The sequence below is a fragment of the Thamnophis elegans genome, chromosome 5 (genome assembly GCF_009769535.1).
Source record: "Thamnophis elegans isolate rThaEle1 chromosome 5, rThaEle1.pri, whole genome shotgun sequence".
NCBI lineage: Eukaryota > Metazoa > Chordata > Lepidosauria > Squamata > Colubridae > Thamnophis > Thamnophis elegans.
In genome coordinates, this window is record NC_045545.1 from 46,413,523 (window position 1) to 46,436,733 (window position 23,211).

Below are 23,211 nucleotides of genomic sequence, written 5' to 3' on the forward strand. Positions count from 1 at the left end.
CTGGTAGGGAAAATTTATTTGCCCAAAAAGCATGAAACAACACAATTAATACCTTATTTTAATGACATAATTTCCCATTATTCTAAGTTCAAAAGATTTTATATTACAAGAACAGGACACCAATAAGCAAAATATGTTCCAAAATATGCCCCCCCCCAACCCATTTATAGAGAAGAAAACTCAAAAATAAAAAAAATAAAGGGATGAAATACATTTTAAAAGTTCATCCTACTCAGATTCTCAAGATCATAGAAAACAGGCTGCATTGCATAAAATGGCCAATGACATCAAGCACTGATTCAAACACTGAAGAATTATTTTTCCTAAGAATTCAGCAATGATCAAAATGTAGCATGAAAGTTAGATATAATTCTTTTTTTCTGTACAATATTTTCAAGTGTAAATACAAGTTTCAAAATGTCCTACAAAATTACCTCAGGCAACCGAAAACTTAAACTTTTGGAGTTCTGCAAATAAGGAAGATTTAATCTTATCCATCAGTTTAAAAATTGGCAATTGTCCCTTTGTGCCAGATGTATATTTATAGGAACTGTCAATGTTAAACATTTATTTTGTATTGTCTTGCTCCATCCGTATCTTTCTATACAAATGCAGCAGTTCTGCCTTTCTTGCATGCCTGGATGACACCGAAATCTGGTTATTGGGAGTTTATGAAATTATGGCTGTTCCAATTGTATGTTCCTGCATTTTGGTCGGCTGTGCTTGCTGCATCTTTTAGGCATGTACAGCCTGCTGCTCTTTTGTACTGGTACCATTTTGGGTACCACCAATACAAATGTAAAACTAAAGCAAGTCAGTTTTTGTGTGTGAAGAAATTATTAGGCACTTTAATTTACACTTTCTGTAACGTCTGAAAAATTACAAATTTCTATGTGCTTTAATGTTTTTTCTACACCATAACTTTTCCTCTCCCAAATCTGAATATGGCTTATAGCTCCCCACCCCCCACCCCCCAAAAACCTGAACATAAATTTTAAAAAAGTTTCTATTTACCTGAGATCTTCAATTTCCCTGATGTAGTTCTGGATCAGAGCACCAATAGCCTCATTACCATCACCTGGAAAAAAAAAGTACAAATAAGAAACAAAACATCAACTACAATAACAAAAACAGCTTTTAAAACTGAAGCAATTCAGTTAAGAGAAAACGCTAGGTAAAAATATCCCTAGAAATGTAAGAAATCTTGATTACTAGGAATGCTATAGGCAACAATCCTAAAACCAAACGATATATAACAATAGTCATTTAGTTAACTTATTTTAATATGGAGGAAAAGTACCATATTTTTCAAAGTACAAGACATACCTTTTTCCCTGGAAAAAGAGGCTGAAAATCTGGGTGCATCTTATACACTGAATACAGCATTTTTTTTCCTCCCGAAACCCCGCCCCCGTCACCAAAATGGCCATGCATAGCCTTTAGGAGGCTTTCAGAGTGTTCCTGGGTGCTACACCCCACCCCCGGCCCCAGGACACTCTATAAGCCTCCAATAGGCTATGCATGCCCTTTTTTGACAAAAACCGGGCCCGTTTTAGCAAAAAAATAGGCTGTTTTTTGCTCATTTTTGCCCCACCCCCATAGAGCACTCTACAAGCCTCCTAAAGGCTATTCATGCCCTTTTTGGGGGGATGTTTTCGCAAAAAACCGGTTGTTTTGGGGAAGTCTGCAAAACTTTTTTTAAGAATTTGCCTCTTCAAAATCTTGGTGCATCTTATAATCCGGTGCGTCTTATACTCCGAAAAATATGGTATCTACATCAGGTTTTAGTAGATAAAATTTGGTAGATTCTCTGCCTAACAAACATGTTCCACAGTTTTTGTTAGTTTTTGTTTTGCAGTAATAGCATTTGGCAGAGGCAAAGAAAAAGAAAGAAGGGGATCTCTTTGTCAGACCAGCTATCTCTATTGTAGATGACACCAAGAAAAGGAACTATTCAGAAGTAACTCTATGTATTGTTCTTGCCTCTTTGAGCTATCAGTCTTCCTTCTAAACTCTAAATACCCAGATGATGGAGGAAGAGGAGGAGATTTCATGATTCTTTTTTATTGTTTATTTTGTCTGAACTGCCTCTAGCATGTTTTATTATATTTTATTCTTTTATGACAGTTACTTGTTGTTTTTCCTTGTGTACTCTGCCCTGAGTTTCAGATTGTGTATGTAGCTCTATAAACTGAATGAATAAATATTTCTGAAGTAGCTGTTAGTCCAAAAACAAAGTACCCAGATTAAGCATATTTGTCTCCATATATACACAATGTCACATGTAATCTGCTCCTTAGTGAAGGAACTCTGTAAATTCAAAGATTCCACGGTTACTGAAGAAGTCTACAGAGTTCCCTCTATGCTGGGCTTTGAGCTGGCTCTCACAGTCTCACCTGCCTTGGCAAGAATCAGGTTGGCTTCCTGGCTCATCAAATGGGTGACACGGATGTTGATTGCATCAATGGCCTCCTGCATGGCTTTCACCCGCATACGTAAAGTGGCATTCTCCTTCTGCAACATGGCATTCTCCTGGTATAGGTCACTGTAGCCTTCAGAGCCATCTTCTCCAATAACACGCTTACCCTTTGAGGTGGGGAGAAAACAGTGGGGAAGGTTGAAATTAACAAAAAGCTGTCAGTTGGGTATTCTGCAGAGGTTATACAGCAGGGGTGTCAAACTCAAGGCCCAGGGGATGGATCTGGCCCATGGGGTGCTTAGATCTGGTCCATGGGGCCGCCCTGGAAACAGCAAAAGACTAGTCCGCAGTGCGTCTGCCAGAGAAAACAGCTTCAGGAGACGTGGGTCCTCCCAAGCTCTGTTTTTGCTGGCAGAGGGTTGCAGGAGGTCGTTCAGCTAAAAATGGAGCTCGGGAGCTCGTTTCTCTGGCAGAGCGCTTGGGCCACCACAGGTGCCCCCAGCATGAGTGACATCAAGCTGGCCACACCCATCCTGGCCACACACCCTTGCTCACCCAAGGTCAAACACAACCCTGATGTGGCCCTCAATGAAATCAAGTTGAACACCCCTGTTATAGAGCAAAACCATATCCTATTCTGGTACTGAGATATTTATTTTCATATATGTTGAAGTAGGGTGCCTTCCATATATACAGTATATCCTTTTGAACAAGCAATAGAAGTAGTAGACTAGATATTTTTTCGGTTTGTATTTTTAGTTTTTGATTATGAACTCTGCACAGGAGGTTATAGTCATGATACAGGATAACATTTAAACAAACTACAACATAAAAAAATAAATCTGCATATAAGCATAAGTGTGTGCCAGAACTTAAAAACAGGAGAACTGTAGACTGAAATTCAGAATAAATTTGCTTTTACAGGTATTCCTCAAATTACAATACATTTAGTGACCATTCAAAGTTACAATGGTACTGAAAAAAACTGTTCTTGACACTTACAACCATCGCAATATCCACAGAGTCATGTGATCAAAATCCAGATGTTTGGCAATATTTATGATGGTTGCAGTATCCCATGTGATCACCTTTTGTAACAAGTAAACTCAATGGGGAAGCCAGATTCACACAAGAACCGTGTTAGTAATTTAACAACTGCTGTGATTCACTTAATAACTGTGGTAAGAAATGTTGTAAAACGGGGCAAAACTCACTTAACAAATGTCTCACTTAGCAACAAGAATTTTAGGATCAATTGTGGTCATAACTAAAGGACTACCTGTATTGTATTTCTAAATAGGTAGATCTGGCAAATTGCCATAAGAAGAACAGACAGTGAAGCTGCCTCAGCTGAAAACATTTTTTGCTTTGAAGTGTTATCTTGATGTGAAAAAGTTAGTTAAACCTCCACTCAGCAGCTTTGGCCTGTTCTGCTTTGGTGCATGCAAGCGTGCAGAAAAGATTTAAAGGCCAGTGAAGTAGCCAAGATGATATAACTTAGCAGCAATGTGCAAGAGACTACAAGTGGAACTTCATTTCACTTCTTGGAGATACATCAAAAGGGTGCTTTATTATTTGAACCTCAATCAAAGCAGCTCTCCTCTGACACTTCATAAAGCCCTCTTCTTAGTTACATGGCAGAGCAGAGCTGATACAATTCCTTCATTGTTACAGTTAAAAATTCATTGGGAACGCAGGATATTCAGTGACCTAGTTCAGAAATAACACAATGGCATAATACAATCTGGTTTGGATTTAGCAATGATTCATTGGGAAAAAAGACTTGATCAACATGGTTAAAAAAATCTTACTTAAGTATTATGTGCAAACACAATCAATGAGTTCGGGGGAATAAAATAGTATACTTCTGAATGTTCACATATTCAGTGAAAATACAGAAGTAGCTTTTTAAGTCCCATCTTTCTTGTAAATTCACAATTTGATGAAAGTATTTGGAGGGAGGGGAGAGATTGTTTAGCAGCTGAGAAAATTTGGAATGTACTTTCAGCTCTGCTCTTATTGCCAAAGGGATATTCTAATCCTTAACTCCAAACGTTATCTTCCTCCATGAACCATGCCCCTGACTTATCTATTTACACCGAAAGAGAAATGTACTCCACATGTAGTTTCACTCCTCACAAATGCCAATATTTCACACTAGGATCTCTTTAAAAGAATGGAGGGGGGGCAGAAAAATTAAATCAGCTCCTATTTTCTGGGTTCACTAATTGTATTATAGCTCATCATTATATCCATTTTGAAGAGAGAACATCAGAAACACTTTCGATTGTTCACATATAATGATTCCACTCAGGGGTGGGTTCCAGCCGCCATTACTACCGATTCAGCACCCGGAAAAGTTTGTAAATGCTCTGTGTGTGTGCATATTTACACTTGAAACAGCCCGCGCATGCACAGAACATTAAAAAAGGAATAAAAATTACATTTTGTTCAATTAAGATTTTTCTGCGCATGCAGAACAGAAAATCAAGATGGCGCCGCTGAGGATAGAACCAGTACAGTCACGTGTCCACCAGAGTTACTACCTATTCAGCCGAACTAGACTGAATAGGTAGGAACCCACCCCTGATTCTATTGCAGAAAAGAAGATGATAGAAAAAGAGTGAGACAGAGCTCATAAAAATTGATTTGGGTTTTATTAAAGAAGTATTTAAGTTGGATTATATAAAACATCAAAGACTCAAAAACATATTGAAATCATGAAAGATATTTCTAATGCTAGAAGTCTGTATTTGATTTAGGAGTAAACACTAATTTCCCAGTAACAAGCAGTTGCCCATGGCTTCTACTTACTGCCTTGTATTCCATAAGTTCCATCTGGAGACGAGCAATTTCAGCTCTCAGGGCACTGATCTGCTGGCTGGTCTTGTCCTGATTCACCACCACTTTGTTCTTGATGTTGCGAGCACGATTGGCATATTTAAGGGTATTCAGGGTCTCCATAAAATCCCGATCTGAAGGACTCACACAGGCAATCATCACAGTTTGGCTATAAAAGCGGAGAACAGAGGGACTCAAAAACACTGTAATGTCAGCTGTGTCCAAATAGGAATAACAAAGCAGTTTGTCAAGGCATTTTTAATATTGATTTCTTCCAAATATGTTTATTTGGAAGTCTTATTCAATTTCACTGTACACATGCTGCATATTGACAATAAAGGTTGGGTTTGATTTATCTGGGAATGCAGCTCAACAAGCATGTGCTCCAAACTATGTATATAGGATGACATAAGGACCCCACTCATAATTCTGAAAAACGCAGTTCTTCTAGATTATCCGTGAATTATTAAACTATCTGCTCAATAATGAATAGGAAGCAGGGGATTTCAGATCCAAAATGCACAGGTAGTCTTTGACTTACGGCCACAATTAAGCTCATTTCTGTTGCTAAGTGAGAACGTTGTTAAATGAGTTTTACCCAATTTTATGACATTTCTTGCCACAGTTGTTAAGTGAATTGTTGTAGTTAACTTAGTAATATGGTTGTTAAGTGAATCTGCCTTCCCCATTGACTTTGAAGGTGATCACATGACCCCAGGAAACTGCAGCTGCCATAAAAATGAATCAGTTACCAAACATTTGGATTTTGATTACTAGGCCACAGGGATGCTACAATGGTCATAAGTGTGAAAACTGTCATGTCAGTTTTTTCAGTGCCATATTAGCTTTGAACAGTAAGCTAGTAACATGTTTAAAAATTCATTCTTTCAAACACCTCTGGTGGCCTTGTCCTGACTTCTGATTAAGCACATCTGTGGCCATACATGAGCAGTCATTTTATCTGAAATGCTCAACGCCAGCAACCCCATACCAATGCTTTTATGGACTTCCGGTCGGGCATAAGGAGCTCTATTAATATTTGCTTCCATTTACCTGTTTCCACCAAGTGAATCCTGGAGAAGCCGGGTCAACTTTGAATCTCGGTAGGGCACATGCAACGCTTTCTTGCTCTGATCCCCAAGGGCACTGATGACGTTTCCTAATGCTAGCTGTCAGAGAAATAGAACGGTCAGGAATTAAATTGTCTTCTTTTCCCTATTGCCTTTATTTTGGAACTGTTACTCCATAAATTCTTCTCAGATAACCATCAGAGTTCCAGACTATTTTCCTCCTTCCATTCCCTGCTTATTAGATTATAACACACATTGGCTGGGAAGTGGCTTCTCCTCGCTTAAAGGAAGATCAGACTGATAAAATGACACAATTTTTCCATTACAGGAATCAGCTAGACTAGGAAACCACCTTCATTGAACTACATAAAACTGCCTTTTTATTTATGAAACACACATCAGTTCCAATATACTCTTATTAAAAATTCCTAACCCTCATAATAATGGGGAAAATGTATTTGGTAAAAATACATATTGGTCAAATATTTATGTTTTATATATGACTTCCAGTGGACTTCCAGTTTTCTTCTTCATGGGTTTTTTTTACCTCCAGATGGATACTGAGCATTACTACTTCGATCTTTTATGAGCCATTTCGCTTTTGTTATTTAATTTTTTCACTGTTTTGCAAGATAACACCTAATTTACAAGGTCTGAAATAATCATGGTCAGATAATACTGCTTGGTGCTATACGTACACTAGAAATTTTTTGCAACAAGTGTATTATATGATGCATGTTTCAAAAAGTCAATGTCACATTCATATTTTATATTTCTAGGATTTGACATGAAAAAGAGATCCAAGATGCAGCCCTTTAACTAAATGTCAAAGTTACTGATTGAAAACATAAATTAGTCAAACTTCCATATTTTTGTAAAGACCAAATTACTCTTTTGCAGCTATTCCAGTAAATTGAACTCTGCCCTCCAGAAGCAATACATAATACATTTCATAGGCAATCCCCTTTTATGAAACCTGCATGCTATCAACAGTTCAATTCTTAATCAATATGTCCAAACTCATTTTTGTAGAGACCTTAAACTATTGAGGGCACTTCCACATGAAAACTTTACACCACTCTTGAATAGTTTCAATGTCTGCACAATCATGCTCCATGTAACGGAGTGAGCTCCCATTACTTGTCCCAGCTTCTTCCAACCTAGCAGTTCGAAAGTGTGCAAAACTGCAAGTAGAAAAATAGGAACCACCTTTGGTGGGAAGGTAACAGTATTCCGTGTGCCTTTGGCATTTAGTTATGCCGGCTACATGACCACAGAGATATCTTCAGACAGTACTGGCACTTTGTCTTTGAAATGGAGATTAGCACCGCCCCTAGAGTCGGGAATGACTAGCACATATGTGCGAGGGGAACCTTTATGTTTACCAAATAGATTTCAGAGATTAGGAGTGGGCAACCTCATCCTACCTCCCAGCTCCTTGACTCTTCCTACCATATAGCCAATAACTCAAAATGATTCCTCAGTATTTCAGGGATTAAGAAAATGGGCCAGTTTGCTTTTTGTCCTCCTTCCTGGTTGTTTTTGAAATAACTCAGAATGAAGCAAGACTGAGGGGCAGGGTGCTGGCTGAACATGTGTGCACTAATTTTTGGCCAACTGGATAGAGCACTAGTGAGCATTTCTGAGCATTTCTTTATGTTTTGAAATGACTGCAAAGAGGGCTCTTTTCAAAATGACTATGAGAGTCTGTGGAGTGAAGCTTGTGGCTGTGCAAGAGAGTTCCCTGAATCACAAGATGCTCAACTGAATATTAAGGGGCCTTAATCTTAAACTTCATCACCACCCGTTTATTGTTTATACCCCACCATTCTATCCAAGCAAAAATGCTCAAGGCAGCAAATACAATTCACCAACAGATTCACCAACAGAAAATAATAAAATAAAAGCTATATACTTAAAAAATAACAACCAAAAATACCATATTCATTCTTAAAAGCAATCCACCATACCAAACCACAATTGATAGAGATGCCTTCTTTAGCTCTCTCGCCTGTGGCCCCAGTTCGTTTCAACCTCTCTGAGCCAGCCAGGTCAACAAAGTGGAATTTGGCTGTTCGGGTCTCATATTCACTGGTAGGCTGAGATCCATCCAAAAGACTATTTGTGTCTCCATTCACCTATAGTAAGAACAAGTCCCAGCATTAGGTTACATGTTATAATTTGCTAGTACCTGTACCAATGTAAAATATCAACTATGGTTATATTGTCACAAAACTAAAAATACACCCCCCAAATTAACTTGCTGCTGGTACGAGAAGCCATGCTTCCTCTTCTGAGATAATGAGACTGATTCAAGCTCCCAAGTTCTCATTCACTACATCCACTCAAAGTTCTTGTTGTGTCTCTAATTCCTACACTACATCTCTGCCACCAAAAATTCCACCTTTTCCATTTGATAGCAGAGGGGCAAGAGACATGTTCCATTCTAATGTCTGCTTCCCCTCCTTATGGCCTTACCAAGTGTACAGGAGAGCAGACACGCATTTGGCAAAGGTAGATTGTAAAGATAGCATGCGAGCGGGAACTTTGGACATTCATCTGGGTGCTGGCTGTGGTTCGGGAGAGAGCTCCCTGTTTCAGGCACTGGATCAGCTGTAGTGAGAGAAAGGATATACTTTCGGATCAGGTGCAAGCCCCCCCCCCTCTCTCACACACACAACACACACACACACGTAAAGGAAAAGTATTACTCCATCTTGCTTCAATAAGTTGCTACACTATCTTATCAAACATGGCAAAAATCGTCCCCGACACACCACAAAACAGCAAGAACTAGATGCTACATGCACCTAAATCTTTTTCTAAGCTAAAATGGGTTTCCAAGTGAAGAGTGGTTAAGAAGAAAGTGTTTAATTCTTTCCCCTCTTGCTGTTTCTTACCCCAAAAGCATTTCCCCAATCCAAACAATTAAAGTGGCACTTCCTTCTGAATAGAAGGGTTATGCATTTGTCACAGGAAAATGTGTTTGTAATTTCCTAAATGGCTGGATTATTTATTTCAGCACAATAATTTAGCAATAATTTATAAGGTTAATGAAGATACTTGACCTGAAAGATAGTTTGAAAAAGTTGTCTTCTTCTGTTAGTACATAATCTTGGCAGGAGGACTTGCATGATTTATGCACATATTTCAAATGCTTATTTCTCTTTTAAATATTGAAATGAGTGAAATAGTATGACACAATTTAAAATTAGGACAAATTATTGTTAATAAATATATAGTAAACAAATGTCTTAATTCCAAATCTTATTATATAAAATTAATCTTATTTAATCAAAATTCTTAAGACATAGATCTGAATTACAAATAATAAACTATACAATGAAGCCTTATATATTCAGAGGATGGGCATTCAAATGTGGGACAAGGATGAAGAAAAAAAAGTTTTTATCAATGGGAGGCATCTTTTTTGGTACTTAGAAGCCCTAAGATTAAGGACTCAGCAAATGAAAAAAAAAACCTACTGTACAATGTTGAAGGGCCTGGAATAAAGTTAGAGATTTTCAGATTCTTTTTATATTTCCCCACTTTTTGCAGAAGACTAATTGCATTACATTTCTGAAATAATTTAACAACCAAATGAAGATTGTAAGTGGCCACTCAATTTCTTTTTATTTCTAATGAAACAAAGATCCAAATATTCTGACAATATATATTTTATTTTTTGATTAATTTAAGAAAATTGTACCTAGAAATTTAAAATATTAGGATTATAGCTGAATAATAAATTAATTTTTCATTGTGTGAAATTATTAAATGTTAATTGAATGGTAATAGCTATATTTAAAATTTTTGCACAGAGCAGAATATTTATATCATCTTGGTAAAAGCACATTTTAAATTGTTAATACTTGGCAATGGAAAAAATAATTGAAAAAAAGAGATTCAAAGCACATATATGCATATAATTGAGCTGCTTTAAAATTGCTGCTGTCTATTATTCAATATGATTTTTTTTATTTCCAATGATTAAATAATGATATTTTTTTGATTGAAAACATTAGAAAATGCCATGCAAGGATCTAAAACAAATCCAACACTCCTTGCAATTTAGTATGCTGAAAAAGATCCCACACTGGGAGAACGATCATAATTTGAATGAAAGGAAGGATCTGTATGTATAAATTCAATGCCAGTTTTTCTCATCCTGATGCTTTGCAGGTATGTTGAATTTCTCCAGACAATGCAACAGTGCATCAGGTTGGCAAAGGTACAGTTGAGCATGGCAGTTGTTCAGTGTTTTTTTAAAGAAGAACACTCAAGAATAGGAATTTGGCTTTGTTAATATGGTTTTGGCTTTGGAAATAATATTTGGCATGATTTGATTCATTTTATGCTAAATAAGCATTTTGTGAGTTCTTAAGAGGCTTTGAATAATGGTGTAGATTTTTGTCTTAATATTGAGAAGCCAATTCTTTGTTTGTTTTATATTTACCACAAAAATATATCAATGATTCTTCACATAAATTCCCAGGATAGGAATGTATGTTAAAGTAATGAAATAAAAATAAAACAATTTCCCAGCTACTGCTCTGTCTGTAAGAGGAAAGTTTATGGGGCCTCTATCATTTAACTACAAGTGACGTGCGGTGAGCTTCATGGCTGGTGAGGCAAATGCGAAAGCCCTGCCGAAGCCCCGGCGCCGCGTCCGCCACAGAGCGGGACCGGAATCCGCTCTATGGCGGACGGTGCCGGGACTTTAAAGTCCTGCTGCCGGGGCCCTGCCGCCACTTTAAAGCCATGCTCCTGGGCACTGACTGCTCCAGCGAAGCTTCCAGCTCCATCCCGGCAAGCGGAGAGGGCGAGGGAGGACTGGAAGTGACGGGTGGGCGGGTGGCGAAGCGAGGCTGCTCGGGCGGCTGAGGCTCGGCTGTCCCTTGTCCCCCAGGCTGGCTCTGCCGGTGCAGCAGAGCAGTTGGCGCCCTGCCACCACTTTAAAGCCATGCCTGAGCCGCCCGAGCAGCCTCGCTTCGCCGCTTGCCTGCCCGTTGCCTCCAGGCTCCCTTGCCCTCTCCGCCCGCCGGGATGGAGCACATCAAGCATGTCCCTCTGAATGGCCGGCCTGGAAGGCATGCCGGCACTTTAAAAAAAATAAAAAATAAATTAAAAAATAAAATAAAATAAAATAAAATAAAAAAATAAAATAAAAATAAAAAATAAAATAAAAAATAAAATAAAAATAAAATAAAAAAATAAAATAAAATGAAAAATAAAAAATGAAAAATAAAAATAAATGTGCCAGCCCGCGCGCCAGCAGAGGTGGGTAAAACACACACACACACACACACACACACTATAAAAACAAATTACAATTACTTACATTACAAATAATTTTGAATTCCTCCCCCCTGCCCCCTCCCTCTGACCCACATACCTTCCAGCTGCGTCAAAAATGCAAGATTTGGTCTAGCCAGGGCCAGGCAGGCTAGGATAGTTGCTGCTAGAGTCACCACGTGGATGACTCTGCTTAAATGTTTTTAAAAATCCTCTAAACAAAGTGCCCTCTGCAGGAGGAGGCAAGAGAATCACGTGTCTCATTTGCATAAGGAATTTTTCGCTTTTTAACCCTTGCTTAACTCTTAAAAGGCGAAAAATTCCTCATGCAAAGGAGGCCCATAGTTCTCTCGTCTCCCCCTACAGTTAGCACTAAGCAGACTCAGAGTCACTGTGACTTGGAGTCTGGCAGCAACTACCTTGGCATTTTTAATTATTTTAAAAATTCTTTCCTTTTCCTCATGAGACTGGTGAGGCCCCGCCTCCCCTGCCTCCAGTGACTGCATGCCCCTGTTAACTACATATGGGGAATAATCAAAAGGACAAAGTGTAAGCAGACCCTTTCCAATCCCACCCTCTTCAGTCTCTATTGTAGCTTCCAATGCTTATTATCTGTTAAAACTAAGAAATATTTCCAACCAATCAAAATATACACTGTATCAGCTAGATTGTACTTGTTAGAACATAATAAGACTAACAATTTGAGCTGCAAAAAGTAAAAATTGAAATGTGATGATGATATTTCACATTATGAGAAGCAAAATGAAAAGAAATTTTTCATAGTTGAAAAAATTCAAAACTGAACACCATCCAAATAATGAATGGCAATTAGAATCTGGATAGAATGTTGGAATGTTAACAACGCTAGTGAACTCAGAATGCAACCAAGCTAAAGTCTGAAACACAGTTGAGGAATTCTAATCTCAAAATCCCACACATACACAAAACCAGTTACTGCAATTCAATTAAAGCTTAGTTTTCCATTTGTTGCAAAGGTAGGAAAGTGAAATTTGCTATCTCTGTCTTTAGATATATTTTATAGGTGAAACTGAGTAAATAATAACACCTTCTCTGATTTAGAAGTTAAGCTTGTTGATTGGTTGGATGAGAAACTACTAGACAATACCAGGATTGTAGGCTAGATGGGAAAGTTGAAAAACATATGGGAAGAAAGTTAATGGGAAATCATTTCTATACAGTATTGTTGTTCAAAAAACTATCCATCTGTCCAACTTTACTCCAGTTCACTTTTATCTATTTTATCTATAAAGTGAAGAGAATGTATCAGAGGTGGTATTCAGCAGGGTATGACCAGTTCTGGAGAACCGATATCAGAAATTTTGAGTAGTTCGGAGAACTGGTAAATACCACCTCTAACTGGCCTTGCCCTCAACTATTCTCTGCCTCCTGAGTCCCAGCTGATCGGGAGGAAATGAAGATTTTGAAGTAACTGAGTGGGGAGAGAATAGAGATTTTACAGTATCGTTCTCCTGCCATGCCCACCAAGCCACACCCACCAAACCGCACCCACAGAACCGGTAGTAAAAAAAAATTGAATCCCACCACTGGAATGTATCCTCTTTTAGTGTCTGTGAACATGGAATCAGAAACTGATAACTGTTCCAGGTTCAGTAAGATGAAACATAAGAGAAAGAGTTTCCATGCAAAAAAATTAAATCACTTACCTCATCCTGCGAGCTAATGAGACGTGATGTAACACCTGAGGTATAGATACCACCACCGGCATCTTCATGGATTTTGATATTTGATTTTCGGTGGCGATTCTCAGGGTCTCTTGTGCTATCAAATAGATCCAGGATCTCCTCATTGTATAGCTGAACAATGAAACAGAAAAAAAAATTATTAGTGAGCTACTGTTTTGCTTTTTAAACTGTTCCACAACAAAATGCGTAACTTTTACATACACAAATGTTTGAAGATCAAAGCTTAGTGTTTTATTTTGGTAGAAAGTGATGCTGACTACAGTATCAAAAAGCCTATAAAAGAATTAGCAAGTTTGAAAGTCTGTAGTTATTACAGATAGTGTGAAATTATTTATCGCCTTTGGTTTTAAGACTCGATGCCCTTTATAAGAAGACAATTTCAATATTGGGGGTAAACCTAAAGGAAAGTTATAGAAGTAAAAATATGGAGAGGTACAGCACTAAATGAAATACACCCTTCCCCTAAAAGCCTAACCAAAATCTGAAAACTGAGACAAATGTTCTATTATATTTGCAGCAGCCAGAAGCAGGAAAGTAAATAATACAATTTATTTGTGTGGCAGATCCTCAGATCTCAACAGTGTTTCAACAGTAATGAGATTGGAGGGCTATGGGAAGAGTTGGTTGTATTTTTCTTATAATTTTTGTTAAGAATTTCTCTTCTGTTCACAGGTTATTTATTGTATATTCTCTTTCGCTATAAGAATGATAAAGATGAGGCCTCCTTCAAGTCAAGATTGAGTTCTGGTGGCTTCCTGAACACCATAAAGTTTTATTGGCAACAATACAGAAATAGTTTACTGTGGGATTTCTTTTTAACTTCTCAGTCTTGCAGGCAGCAACATATCAACCATGTTAATATTTGATTAGGCTGATTAGTTAAAAGCTGCCACCTGTTGAGACTACACAGGAATACCCAATACTTTAACTTGCATCTGAACTGAAATAATATCACTGTTCATTATTTATCTTCAAACACTGAAATAGAGAAATTCCACCACACCTACCAGTCTCAGTTGCCTTATCAGAGTTTCTGAATCTAAACCTTCTTATTTCAAGACTCACTCTCTTCCAGTACTAATATACTTACCTCCAAAAACTGTGCGCTGACTTTGAACTCTGGGATGGGGACCCCTTGGTCTTGTGCAGCCTGCTTATGTGCTTGTATGCCATTGAAGAGATGGGCAATGGCTCGTGGAATTATGCCCTGCTCCTCTTCAGAAGTGTTCATGTCAAAACCAGTACCCATGGTATAAGTCTTGCCTGCACCTGTCTAAAGATTGTAGAAGTAGTATTTCATGGAACTGTCTCAGGGCAAAATAGGTAAGAAAGCATGTACCCTTGGTCTGTTCTGTTGGTCATTCAAGCAAACACAGAAAATCACTATCAAATTTACTCGCCTTATTTTTTTAAACTCCAGTTAATGCCACATCCTTTGCATATTTGTCATAGTTTTTTCATTAGCTAAAGTAAGTCAACATCATACTGCATCTCTTGTGTAACATAAAAACATAACATTGCCCTGGAGAGACGGGAAATATGAATTTCTAAAATGAAAAGCCATTTAATGTCACAAGCTAATTTGCAAGCTTGTCAACTGCTGCCATTTTTATCAACATTAATTTACCATGCATTATTCTGGCACCTAATTGATTCATTTCAAATTCTCTTCCATTCTTTCCCAAGGGCTAGTGAGAACCAGTGTGAAGTCATGGCTTGAAATGTGATAAAACTAATTTCAAACCCTCATATGCTCATTAGGTTGCTTTTAGACGTTATTACTGCACTCAGCCTCATTTGGCTTATAAGGTTCTACGAAAACTGAAGCATTGGTCCTAAAGAAGTACAAGTCCCTTTGAAAAAAATATGATTAAAAACAAGGCTCAGCCAATAGAATATCCACAGCAGGATATGAAATCAGTATTCGAAACAATGAGAAATTAAAAAAGAATACAAATAGATAAAAAACAGAATGATAGTCCCAAATGTATGCTTCATTCCAGTTATAAAAAAAGATGAGCTAAGCAAATGTTATGATATATCCAGAAAGATTTGGATACACTATGATGTCATTTTGATGAACATCAATGTATGTCTGTATACTAACTGTATATTAACAGATGGATGATGCCATCAAAATACTCTTTTGATCAAAAATCATATTCTTTTATTGGCTTGAGGACTGGATATGTATCTGTAGAGATCTTTTAGATACACAGCTAAACATCTCATCCTTAAGTCTGTTTGCCCTGTGAAGTTTGATTGTTCCTCACTCTACAGAGGTAGCTGCTAGTCCACTGAGGCATGTTTTTTGTAAGTTTTGCTTATGGAAATATACATTTGCTTTCCACTCTGTTATTTACTCTGTATCTTTTCTCTAATTCCAAAGCCCAATTTTCATCACTGAAATGAAGAATTTCTGCATTGGTTCAGAAATATTTAGTTCCAAAATTTACACCAATCCATGGACAGCTTTAATGATCTTTAAAATTTTCATTTATTAAAGCTGTCAATATAAAATAAACAATTTCACTCCCTGCTTATTTTATTTGTGGCAAAGCCACTTCATACTTAAGTAAGAGTTATTGTTACCCCTTATACACCTTCCCCCAGAATAGATGCTAAACAGGAAAACAAAAGGTCCCACATTGTATAAAAAGTGCATATTTTGTTACATGCAGAGAGAGGGACAAATATAATTAAATACTACATTTCAAATAAAAGCACAGTACCTCTCCCTCTAGTGCAGGGGTGTCAAGCTTGAGGCCTGGAGGCTGGATCTGGTCTGCAGGGTGCTTAGATCTGGCCTGTGGGGCCGCTCTGGAAACAGCAAAGGACTGGCTCGTGGTGCCTCTGCCACAGAAAACAGCTAGGGAGGGCTGCACATGGGTCCTCCCAAGCTCCGTTTTCAATGGCAGATGGTTGCAGGAGGCCGTCTCAGACGAAAACAGAGCTCAGAAGCCCGTTTTCTCTGGCAGAATGCTCGGGCCACCACAGGCGCCCTGACATGAGCGATGTCAAGCTGGCCACACCTACCCCAGCCACACACACCCCGAGGTCAAACACAACCCTGATGTGGCCCTCAATGAAATCCAGTTTGCTACCCTAGCTCTAGTGGAAAAGTCTAAGGTTTAAGGAGGTTGTCGGGCTCTTTTCTGATGGGATTTATTATCTTTAAGCTTAGCTTAACTGGACAAGCCCTCAAACAGAATGATTTCTCATAAAATATAGTACTCTACATAAAGCAGGAAACACGGTCATTTTAACCGTGCCAATCCCATTCAGATAAGCTCATAACCGAAACTGTAAGGAGAATAAAAAAGGCACACACCTGGCCATATGCCAACACAGTTGCATTGTAGCCTTCAAAGCAGCCGTCAATCAGCTTGCTTACACAAGTTGTATAGATCTGTTCCTGCCAAGTGTCCAGGTCAAAGACAAAGTCATAAGTAAATGCTTTGTCCTTTCCAAGGAGTACTTGGGGTTCCCCAGGTGTCACTGATGTGCAGATGTGGCATCCTTCAATCTTTTCCTTTGGCATCTGAGGACGAATCCTGTAAAAAAAAAGGGTGTGTGTGTGAGCATATCTTTTAAGGAATTATAAGAGTTAAGTACTGGAGAATATGAAGTGATTATACATCAGACAGCTTTTCTAGGGCACACACAGTAGAACCACAGAAATCTTCATGAAGTTGCAAATCTGATGTTTAAATAAATATAAGAGCTCTCATATTAACTGCGGATAATGGAATCATGAAATTGGAAAAAAAACTAAAACCAGCATCACTGCAGTGATACAGGTACTTATACCTACAAGTTACAGATTAAATATAATCAGACCAGTACGGGATGGGAAGAGGTACTGTTAATAGAAAGGTCTAGAAATACAGAAGGATTTTTGTCTTTCTATTATTAAGTTGTACCCAGCAAGCAATGTGTCATTGCAGTTAACTGGGGTGAGAAAAAGCAGAATAAGCTATTTCTGCATCAAGATGCCTTGAGGGAAAAAAGACAAAGGTGCAATTAAGACAAATCACCCATTAGTGAAACTATGCAGATAATGCAAATGATATACCAGAGAATCTATAACTAACATTTTGATATCCATGAAGGTGGATATCATCCACCTGCATGGATGATATCCATGCAAACCTCCCCTCAGCAGAAAAGGGTCTTCTAAACCCCACTAGGCAAAACTCCTTGACCTACAGGGTCGATAGCTCCTTCTGTTAGATCACATGGAGTAGTGACATAATTCCCCATAAAACCTGTCCCCATGCCACAAAGGGCTTTAAAGTGATAATCAATACCTTGAATTAGACCTGGAAGCAAACCAACAACTAGTGCAGCTCACACAACAACTATGTTACACAACACATGCCATTCTAGGAGTGGGCTTCAAATATTTTAGCAAGGGGTTCTCTGCCTGGTTGTTGGCTGGGTGTGGCCATGGTGGGCGTGGCCTAGTCATTCTCTTGAACCACAGTGGGGGGAGGGGGTTCCCCTCCCTGGGCTCCGAAGGCTTTTCTCGAGCCTCTGGGAGGGCAAAAGCGGCCTCCCCAGGGTCTGGAAGATAGACACATAGGAACTCCTGGGAGAGGAGGGATGGGCAGAGCCAGCCAAGAGTAGGATTTGGGGGTTCTCCGAACTGCATAGAATTTTAGCCTGAGAATCAGTGGTGGGTTCCTAACCTATTTGCTACCGGTTTGCTGAGAGAGGGCGTTTTGTGCATGTGCAAAATTTTTGCATGTGCGCTATTCACTTCACTTGCGTGTGCACCACACATTGCTGCACATGCACAGTTTACTGGAAACTGTTCTGACCATGCACAGAAACATGCCGGCAGTGGGAGAAGAGGCCGGCGATGGGGGGAGATACCAGGAAACTGGTTTGGGGACGTGGCAGGCCTGGGTTACTACCGGTTCCAGTGACCCAGGCCAGAAAGCCGCTACCGGCCGAACCGGTAGGAACTCACCTCTGCTCGAACCCCCAGCAGCCCACCCCTGCTAGGGGCAGTCAGAACTGTCCACACGATAGAACTCTCTCAGGTTTCTATGAGTTTCAAAGCATTTGAAACTCAGATGAGCTTCTATCGTAGATTTCAACACATTGAGATTCGGAGGAACATAAGAACAGGAAATTATACAAAAGTTATCCATATAGTTGACTTAAAATAACAATGAGTCCTTGCAGTCTGTTGCTTTTTATTTTTTCACTGCCTAATCTCCAAGAAATGTATTACTGCTTAAAGCTCCTGATGTTATCTATTCATTTCCTCTGTTTAGATTAGCATTTTCTTTCTTTATAATTTTTATAATTTTACCAATGGCCAAAAAACCTTAGTGGCTTAGTAGGCAAAAATAGATTTTGTTTTTTTGACCAACACAGCCTCTCTTTACAGTAAGCACCTGTGACAAAAGCATGACATCTTTCTGCAATTAAGTATTTAATAAAGTATTAAGTATTTAAGTATTTAATGAATTTATAGGCCGCCCAATCCCGAAGGACTCCGGGCGGCTAGATGTTACTTGTCCATATTTATTTATTTGTTCTTTTCAAAATCAGGCTCATACAGAACCAAAGCAACCAAGTTGATACTTTAGACTTGTTTTGCATCTGGAAGTGGTACAGCAAGAGCAAATGTGATAACATAAGTATATGCAGCATTTGGAGTACTAAAAAATATCCCCTGCAAAAAAAAACCCAAACCCTAGTTTCGGTGAGTTGGCATCCTGTTTGCAAAAGCTCTTCAGAATTCTAATAGGCAATTAAATAAGCAGGGAAAATATCATATGTTTCGGTTTTCTCCTAAATTCGTAACTACTGTATCATGGCTAAGACAATAAGATAAAAATAATGTAGCAAAGGCCCTCTAATTGCTACTCTATCAAACTGAGAAAAAGCTATTGCCTTCTCAATTCTCCATGTCACTTAATAGTCCCAAGTCAGAGCAGGATTTATACTTAACGCAATGCTCATTTCTCTTCCTTTTTGTGAGGGAGATACTTTCAGAGTCCATATTGTTAAAGTTGTCCTGGTGGATCAGAGAAGGTGGAAACAATAGTGCAGGTAAAACCATTTATTTTATAACTTCTGTAAAATGCTCCTCTTTTAGTTAAAATTGCAGTTAGCCCGGATGAGCATATATTTTACTATATTTTTTTCTCAGTAGATCAGTATCTAGCAGGAAAACAAATTTAGTAAGGTTCTGCGTGGCCTATTCACCCCATGTGGTCAACATACATTATTCCTGCTTCTATTTGAGTTAATTTCAAGCCCTATTTTATCTCAGTAATAGGGATATTTTATTTTAATTATTATACGATCTGCAATTATTGCAAATGTGCCATTCAGCTCACAAAAGATGGGCAGAACACTATTGAAAAATGGGGAGGCTTCTCCATTCTGTGCCAACAGGATGGAAGAGCAGGAGTTCCCATGACAACCAAGTCTCTGCAAGGAGGAGGAGGAGGAGGACAAGGAGGAAAAAATGCAACCCTAAAAGAGAGCACACTGACAACACTATATAAAACACCACTCAGGCATTTTCTCCAGTGGTCTTGACATATACAATGGCCTGGCTGTTCAGCTCTATCAGCAAAAGCCAACATTTATAGAGAGGGGAACCAACTGGGCTGGCATCCAAGGCACAAATGGCCTCTGGTCTTAAAGGGAAAGCTTTAGACCAGAGGCCAAAAAGGAGCTTTCTCTTTTCTCACCCCCAATAGAGTTTCTCATTCAGGAAGATTCCCCACAGAAGGGATTTCATCCTAGGATTTTCCAGTCAACCTAGTCTTTGCTCTAAATTTGCTTGCAAAAGGAGGATGCATTCTAAGATTATTCCTGAATAAATAGAAACTAAATTAAAAGCTTTCTCACAAAGAACTGGAATAGTATCATGCCTAACAAATCTCAACCAGAAACAAAAGCAGCCCAAAAGAAAAGGTTGAAGGGTTTTTCTTAAGAGCGTTACTTTCTTTTTCAAAGGCTTAATTGCTTCCCTTCCCTTGTCAATCTGATTGTAAGGTCCCCTCACTTTGGTCAGGATAGAGGCAGGATGGAGACAAAAAGGCCAATGCATGACTTGTACTGCTCCTGTTTTATTCTGCCATTGAATCCCAATATTCAAAAGACTTAAGACTTTTATTTATTTATTTATTTATTAGAGTTATATACCGCTTCATAGGGCTTTCAGCCCTCTCTAAGCGGTTTACAATTTTTTTTAGCAAATTGAGTCAGCAACTTGCCCCCACAGTCCGGGTCCTCATTTCACCCACCTCGGAAGGATGGAAGGCTGAGTCGACCTTGAGCCGGTGAGATTTGAACCGCTGAACTGCAGATCATAGTCAGCTAAAGTGGCCTGCAGTACTGCACCCTAACCACTGCGCCACCTCGGCTCTTTTACTTGAGTGCGGTCATACAATCAAGAGAAAGAAAACTAATCAGTTGCATGCATATTATGATAAACTCCAGTCAGTCAATGACTAACACAAGCTTAAATAAACCCAAATAATTGGAAAAAAGCCTGAGCCTGACATGTTCCATTGGCAAATGCTTGCCATGCAGCTAGAGAATACCGTATTTTCAGGAAGAACATTAGTGCTGCCCCCATATGGTCTGTATTAATCCATGTTTGATGTGGAAAAAATGAGTAAATGAGAGGATTTGAACCTTGTGGTATTTTTGCTAAGACCATACAAGATAAACAAAGCATAAAACTACGGGGTGTAGCTTGAGAGTCCCTGTGCTTCCCTTTTTCTCTCACTGCAAGATATACAGTACTTTTCAATGGCAGTCAATACTGTTTGCAAATCAAAATAGATTTTAAAATCTTCTCTCTCTCTATTTTTCCATCTTACTTTAATTGCTTTATGTGTTTCTTTACCACCTCAGTTTTACATCACCTTGGTCCCAAAATTCTTAGCAGCTATCAATTTCTACTTCCGATAATTAAGTTTAAAAACACACACAAAATCAGGAAATAATAATAAAGCATCTTGTTATTTCCACTTGGAGGAGCCTTTTTAATCACATCAGAAACAGCCAAATTCATACACCTGATCCATCCTCAAATGCCCTAGGGAACAGCCATCTCTTAATCATCTCCCAAAAGGGAGGGGTTATCCTTGTCTCCAAAAGTATGCTATTTCAGGGGGACAGGAGCTGTAAAACAGAAGGCTACTCCTGAGTTCCCTTTCATTCACATTCCATAGCTTTTGCCAAATGTTAGATTCCACATGGAACAATCTCAAACCTAATCAGGTCCCAAACATGTATGTCTCAATAGAAGGAAACCAGCCCTTTGGATTGTACCAGGCATATCACCAGCCAATGAAACTTCTGTAGAAATGGTCTGACATGAGTACAGTAGTCTGGTGTAGATTCAATTACAATTGAATCTAGACAAGGGATTAACTAAAGTCATGAGTGGCTGTCACTATACCTCCAAGTTCAGAAAAAGCTGCAACTGGCACACAAGCAGAACTCTATAAAATGTGTCCTTCCACTTGCTTTCTCAGAAGGATCCATAGCTGCAGGGAAACCCTCAGTTGTGATTCTGCCCTCTATGAGGAGCATAACCACATTGATAGTAAATGAGTCAAATAGTCTATATTTGACATTTCTATAATCAAAATGCTTTTTGATCAAGAACCATGCATTAAGCCTGTTTCTCCCCAGCCAGATCCCATCACCCCTCAGACAGTAAGGCAGAACTTTCGTGTTAATAATTTTATGACACTAAGAACTTTGACTGTGTCTCTTAATTTGTCCAAGATGCAGATAAACAACCAAGCATCATAAGTATACCAATGATAATTCTCTCTGTGCTCACAGATGACTTCTCCCAGTGGTTTTAGGTAACTATTAAAAAGTAAAAGGGAGAAGTGGAGCTCTGTGATACCCGACATCAGTGTGTCTAAGGACACAATCTCGTTCTTCCACCAAACGGAATTACTCACTCATGCAAAATCAAGCCATGACATGAACAAACAGCTGGCAATTCACAATATGACAGGTTGCAACAGTGAGTGACATTTCTAATATAAATCTGAACCCATTTAAACCAACAGGCTAAAGAGGGCCCTAAAATCACCATACTGGAAGAGTAAGATATATGCATAAAATCCTCTCTCCATTTATTGCTGTTGTCTTGCCATTTGGTAAGCGGAAAGGAAGAGGTTAATGTATTGGGGGGAATGTTTTTGAAAGTCAAACAAAGGACAACTGAAATCTATCAACTGCTACAGTACCAAATTCTCACTTAATATTCGGAGTATTTCCATCAGCTAAACTAAAAAGAGAAAGACGAAAGAGACTAAATATTGTATCCTAATTTGTATTAGTATAATGTTTTTAATTAACATAGGTTGCAAAAGATATTAACAGTTTACTAAAAGCTTTCTATAGTACGCCAGAGCTCTCTTTTATCAACTGCATCTGTCATGTTCAAAAATCACATGAACATCATGCTTCAGGCATTATTTCAAATTCTGACGGCAGCACAGTTCCTTTCAAATCCAGAGAGTACTAACTTTCTATGTTCAATTTTGTTTTGAAATGGATGAATGAGAACAACATTTCCTTGAAGAAACAAAGCTATTCCATGATATTATCTTGGTTTCAGATTTTACATGGAAAGTTTGGATTAAATGTAAGGTGAACAAGGACAATGGTAGGCAAAAATAAATCTAGATTTGCAATAAATTGGTAATGATGACTTGCTTCCAATTGTTAAATGGCTCTTCTGACTCTTTCAATATATACTACTGAAATCAGCCATGAGGTGGCCATGCTCACTGCCTCCTGCACCTCAAAAATAATAAGACCTCCCCGAAAATAAGGCCAAGCGCTTATTTCAGGG

General features: G+C 38.6%; 1 protein-coding gene across 1 annotated transcript in view; it reads right to left on the reverse strand.

Annotated features, from left to right (window-relative positions):
- KIF21B (kinesin family member 21B) overlaps positions 1-21,970 on the reverse strand; it is a 49,545-nt gene extending 27,575 nt beyond the window's left edge. The window contains 10 exon segments of the mRNA XM_032217894.1: positions 1,015-1,078; positions 2,397-2,586; positions 5,234-5,429; positions 6,314-6,429; positions 8,301-8,468; positions 8,809-8,943; positions 13,311-13,460; positions 14,440-14,622; positions 16,681-16,903; positions 21,882-21,970. Of these exon segments, the coding sequence (XP_032073785.1) occupies positions 1,015-1,078; positions 2,397-2,586; positions 5,234-5,429; positions 6,314-6,429; positions 8,301-8,468; positions 8,809-8,943; positions 13,311-13,460; positions 14,440-14,622; positions 16,681-16,903; positions 21,882-21,970 (1,514 nt within the window).
- Between the last annotated feature and the right edge of the window lie 1,241 nt (positions 21,971-23,211).